At 46.1% G+C, this 6,000-nt stretch overlaps 1 protein-coding gene across 2 annotated transcripts in view; it reads right to left on the bottom strand.

Annotated features, from left to right (window-relative positions):
- Nucleotides 1-429, bottom strand: part of gal (galanin/GMAP prepropeptide) — a 6,360-nt gene extending 5,931 nt beyond the window's left edge. For both annotated transcript variants that reach the window (XM_084017128.1, XM_084017129.1), the window contains exons 1-2: nt 360-429; nt 150-230 (exon numbers count right to left, since the gene is read on the bottom strand). In XM_084017128.1, the coding sequence (XP_083873254.1) occupies nt 150-230 (81 nt within the window). In that variant the 5' untranslated portion in view covers nt 360-429. The remainder of the gene's footprint in view (nt 1-149; nt 231-359) is intronic.
- Nucleotides 430-6,000: the final 5,571 nt, after the last annotated feature.

The following is a 6,000-nucleotide window of genomic DNA, read 5'->3' as shown; positions in this document are numbered from 1 at the left end:
CTATAATTCCCCTGAAATACATTCAAACTCAAGTATTTGTACTTCGTTACTTCCCACCCCTGATAACGTATGGTCATTAAAGTTTATTTCCCCTAAAATATATGTGAACACTTAAAAGTCTGTTAGAAGTGTTCGTAGTGAAGACTTACCGCGATCACCAGCCCGATGCTCTCGGACAGACTCGCGATGAAGATGAGCGTCACGCAAAAAATCCCAAAACTCCTCTGCATCTGAGAGAGAGAGAGGGAGAGAGAGAGAGAGAGAGAGAGAGAGAGAGAGAGAGAGAGAGAGAGAGAGAGCATCAGTAAAAGTGGAGTCTTTAACTCTGAGGATGAACGAGACTCCGGTTCTGAACGCACCTTGTCTGGTCACGTGCCGTGTCCGCTCAGGTGTGTCGGTGTCTCCGCTCGGTGGTTCAGACGGAACTCCGGCCGGCTTTTATGTCCCCGCGCTCCTGGGAGCGCGCGTCAGCAGGGGGAGGGGGGAGGGGAAGGGGGGGTCACGAGCACAACGCAGGATGAAATTCAATAACATATAATGTCTTCATCACATTTCTCTATGTCGCCCTCGGAGACTGGGATTGGATTTAAGGGTGGGGGGGGGGGGGGGGGGGGATCCGTCAATCTAATCTAAATCTGTGTGTGTGTGTGTGTGTGTGTGTGTGTGTGTGTGTGTGTGTGTGTGTTTGTGTGTGTGCTCCTGAAGAAACTCTAAATCACATCAACACTGTACTGTACTGTTCACAGAGGACGAGGTACAAATACTTCCTTAGTGTACTTCAGTAGTATTCTCAGGTATCTGTACTTTACTGGAGTATTTATGTTTCCCGGCATGTTAACACGAACATCTGTACTTTCTACTACGGGTTTTGTTTACGTGGTATTTTGTGCGTAAAATGAGACAGAATTAAAGTTAATGTTATTATTATGAATTATGTTTTAATTTAACAACAAAAACAAAAACAAAACAGACATTTAATTAGATTCTCCTTCAGAAGCTGAGGAGATTTTAATTTGTGTGATTTCGTACGTTTAATAAACCTTCATATGTTTCCTTCAACAGGACTGAAGACATGATGAGAGAGGCAGGAAGCCGTTTAATGTTCTCTCTCTCACACCGAGCTGCCGGAGGATTTACCGTTAGCCACCGTGATGATCACACATGATGGCGGGTATTACCACGGAGACGGCCCCGGTGGTCGCCATGGAGACGAGTCCGAAAGACGAGCGGGAGGTACAGGTGTGAGACTGGGTCGTGTTTTAAACCAGGCGCCGACCTCCAGGTCTGAAAAGTGAAGCCGACACAGATGTGCCTTTAAAGCTGCATTCTCTCTGCTGGCCACCAGGGGGCGACTCCTCTCTGGTTGTATAGAAGTCTATGAGAAAATGGTCCTACTTCTCTCTGCTGGCCACCAGGGGGCGACTCCTCTCTGGTTGTATAGAAGTCTATGAGAAAATGGTCCTACTTCTCTCTGCTGGCCACCAGGGGGCGACTCCTCTCTGGTTGTATAGAAGTCTATGAGAAAATGGTCCTACTTCTCTCTGCTGGCCACCAGGGGGCGACTCCTCTCTGGTTGTATAGAAGTCTATGAGAAAATGGTCCTACTTCTCTCTGCTGGCCACCAGGGGGCGACTCCTCTCTGGTTGTATAGAAGTCTATGAGAAAATGGTCCTACTTCTCTCTGCTGGCCACCAGGGGGCGACTCCTCTCTGGTTGTATAGAAGTCTATGAGAAAATGGTCCTACTTCTCTCTGCTGGCCACCAGGGGGCGACTCCTCTCTGGTTGTATAGAAGTCTATGAGAAAATGGTCCTACTTCTCTCTTGATGTATTATCTCAGTAAACATTGTAAACATGAGTTTATGGTCTCAATCTCTAGTTTCAAGTCTTCTTCAATCCAGCATGATGTTCATTTAGTACATTATGGTCCATTTAGAGTCCACCAGACCAGAAAGCAGGGGATGCTTTAGGGGGCGGGGCTTACCTGCTGATTGACAGGTCGCTACCATGCTACCAATGCTAGTTAGCTACTAAGATGTCCAAATATGGTCACTTCCTTCACTGGTCTTAAAAAGATGAGTATGGCTTGAACTCGAGGCTTCAAAAACGCATGACGTCACCATGACAACGTCCAACGTCCACCAGACCCCCCTCTAGACTCAGTCCAGATTAAAACGGGCCCACGTTTGTTTTGATGGACGTTTCTCTTCCTTTATTCAGATGAAGAGAAAGTCATTTCCTCAGTGTCATCTGATTTATGAATAAGTTGCAGGATCGGGATGCAGGATTAGGGTCCATGTCTCCGGGTCCCGTTGGGTCCCGTTGAGTCCCGCTGAGTCCTGCTGAGTCCGTCCTATTGTGGTCCGCCTCTCATCACCTTGTTCCCGGAGACGCCAACGATGCTGAAATAGCTGCCGGGCACCTCCTTCTCTCCTCAGCAGGACTTCCTGTTCCTCCTCTGCTGCTGCTGGGTCTCATTGATGCTGAGGACACCACACACAGACCTGGAACCAGATCACTCTGGACCCTGATGCCCCCCCACGACCCCACAAAAAGCCCTCACATCTCAGAAACCGGGAAGAAGAAAAAGGCTTTTCTTCATTTTAAATGTGAAGATGATGCTTTAATCTCCTACATGCTGATAGCTTTAATAATAACACAGTGCTGGGATCTGAAATACAGATATGTTCATCTCAGTTTAGTTTAGTTTATTAATAAATACAGAGGAACAATTCATTTAATGTTGGAAGGCTTCACACATAAATGTACACACATATATATATTTACACACAGAACGCTAATATTACTTCTTTACAAAGTCGTTATTTCTGAGCTTTATAATAATAAAAAATGCGTCAACCAATCAGGTGCGAGTTACATCTATATTCATGAAATCTACATAGAATAAATTAAATGAAACAGAAATAACATTAATACTTTAAAATGGAATATTAAATATTGTAATGAATATAATAAAGAAAAAAGGTTGCGACGGCGACGTTCAGTGAATCTAAACTAAAATATAATTTACTTTTTCATTGATGCAGGTTGTTTTTATTTGTATTTGATACAATAACTTTCATTTGGCTGAAATAAGAATGAGAGACAACAGAAAGCTGGGAGATGTTAAAGGCTTTACCAGACCTCCACCAGACCTCAACCAGGACCCCAAAGTCCTGATCCTCATTTCTCACTCACTAAGTACCAGTAAACCTGGTTTGGAGACCTGAACCAGACGGGTCAACAGTTCACCGTGGACCCGATCGATCCCGACCTGTCGCTCTGACACAGTCCAGACCTGCACGGTGGTCTGAGCTGACAGCAGCAGGACCACATGAGGCAAACCAGACCACGGTGATCCGGTTCAGAGCGCCGACGCAACAACACGCCGACCGATCCTAACACCATTCAGGAAGATCCTCGGTGATGGATCGGCCAATCAGTAGGAGGCGCTCTCACATCTGCCCACGCAAGTCAGGACCCTGAGAGGACCAGCAGCGAACCAACACTCAGCAGACCTTCTAGTGTTTGAACGCTCTGAAGAGTGATGGATGATGTGGAGACAGAACAGCTGTTCAAAGAGACCTGCTGCTGTCCTGAAGCCTCTCTAGAACCGAGATCCAGAGCATTAATATCGATGTATTATCTCAGTAAACATCGTAAACATGAGTTTATGGTCTCAATCTCTAGTTTCAAGTCTTCTTCAATCCAGCATGATGTTCATTTAGTACATTATGGTCCATTTAGAGTCCACCAGACCAGAAAGCAGGGGATGCTTTAGGGGGCGGGGCTTACCTGCTGATTGACAGGTTAGCTACTAGATGGGTTTAATATTACCTTCAATTCAGCTTTTCATTCTTGATGTCTTTCTGATGATGATGATGATGATGATGATGATGATGATGATGATGATGATGATGACGAGGTCATCGTGTGCACAGTGAGTCCAGGTAGCGGTGGAGGCTGTAATGGCGTTGTAATGGCGTGGAGAGTAGCTTCCTGGCACAAGCTCGCCACTTCAGCGGAGCATCAGTCAGCGGCGGCGGTGGACAGCTGCAACCCGGAGCTCTCACTGTCTCCAGGAGCTCCAGGACCATGATGGAGGACTCTGTTTACCCTGGAGACCTGCAGGGTCCAGACCTGGTCTCACTGTACCGTACTTAATGTTGTCTGTCTGTCTGTCTGTCTGCCTGTCTGTCTGTCTGTCTGTCTGTCTGTCTGCCTGTCTGTCTGTCTGCCTGCCTGTCTGCCTGCCTGCCTGTCTCTCTCTCTGTCTGTCTGTCTGCCTGCCTGTCTCTCTCTCTGTCTGCCTGCCTGCCTGCCTGTCTCTCTGTCTGCCTGTCTGCCTGCCTGTCTGTCTCTCTGCGGATGAAGCAGTCATATTAATATCTCCAGTCAACAGGATGCAGGTCTCTTCAGGCAGGGTGGGATTATTGAGTCAGGAGATTATGTTCCTCGTGTTCCCCGCTGGCCTCCGTCCATCGCTCGCCCGCTCACCTTATTAGCATTTAGAGAGGGAGGCCGGGATCATCCCGGGACCCAGAGGAGGTCTGAGGACTCACCGTCAAAAAGCACAAAGAACACAGGAAGAAAACACAGCAGAGATTTGGGATTAAAATTCTATTTGTGTTGGTGACGAGTGTCGTGGAGGCCGAGTCGGGACGGGTTTACCATCTTCATCTTCGTCTTCTTTGTGACTTCTTCTCCCCCAATCTCCCGATCAAGAAAACGCAGAACAAAGTCAAGCTCACACCAAGCTTTGCGTGAGTTGAAATAATTCTGAATTCTTGTATTTCATCTCTTGTAGACTCTTTCGGTCGACAGAATTGATAATCCAACGGACTTCAGTTCAAGAGGATTCAGACTAGATCATGATGGTGTTTCACTTTAACCTGTGACCATTTTATCGTGTGACTTCCAGCCGGACGCCGGTTTACGTGAACGGTTGGCGTAGATAATAAACATAGGTGTCTTAAAAAGATAGAAGGCTTTAACGAGGACGCCAACATGGTTAAACAGCTGCCGTTGCTACGGGCAACCACGATGCAGAGCGCAACTCAACGCTGGTCACCGTCCCTCTGTGTGTGTTGTTATCAGAGCTTCTCATTTCAGGATTATTTTAGCCAACTGCTCATCGAAGGTTGAGGAGTTCCATCAATCAAATGAATATATTTGTTTTAATTGTTAAAAAGAAAGTATCTCAGCATCTCTGTTGTAAAACCTGAGTCTGGATCATCAGCTCTCTTTAATGTTCAAACTAAACAGCTAATAGTCCACGCCGCCGCCAGCTAATGGGCCGTCCTCGCCACTCAACCCGGCCGATGACGAGCACCACTCCGTCACCTTTAATGATGTGTGCAAATTACACTTAATCACTCGCCATTTAGGTCACCTTCAAATGGAGCGCACATTACATTGAGACGCGGCAATTATGTGTTATTTGGGAAGAAAAGGTGTAATGGCTTTCTCTCTTTGTGCATCTCTTTTTCTTTTTTCTTTTATTGTTTGCTTCTTATTTTCTTCTGGCGTCTAATAGCCATCTGTGTTCCTCCGTTAGACCAGAGACTCTTGTTTGTGGAGATGCATTCAAACTTAGTTACAAACCAACATCGTGTCTAGTTTGGCAACGAACAGCAATGAAGCTCGGGATATTTGGAGGATGAGGAAGTCTCTCCTCTTCCCCATCATCATCGCCATTTTCTGTCCAACTGACTTGAGTCACGACTGCTCATTTAGTCAAGTATAATAACACAACATTCATTAGATGACTCACATGCAAACACTCTATATGGTCAGTCTACTTCATTTCATAATTTCTGTTTATTTGCGTTCTCCCATAGAGGAGGAGGGGGGATTCACTGGACCCGGGCTGGTTGGACAGAATCAAGTATTTATTTAATATCAATAACCAGATGAAAAGGATGCTGAAATTACTCCATCATGATGGTGATCAGTAAAAAGTGCTGAGTCATGCTTTGTTAGGTTTGCCTGCAAGACCACA

The sequence above is a fragment of the Eutrigla gurnardus genome (assembly GCF_963514095.1).
Source record: "Eutrigla gurnardus genome assembly, chromosome: 9".
NCBI lineage: Eukaryota > Metazoa > Chordata > Actinopteri > Perciformes > Triglidae > Eutrigla > Eutrigla gurnardus.
Note: the sequence above shows the minus strand (reverse complement) of the source record. Positions and strands in the feature narration are given on the sequence as shown.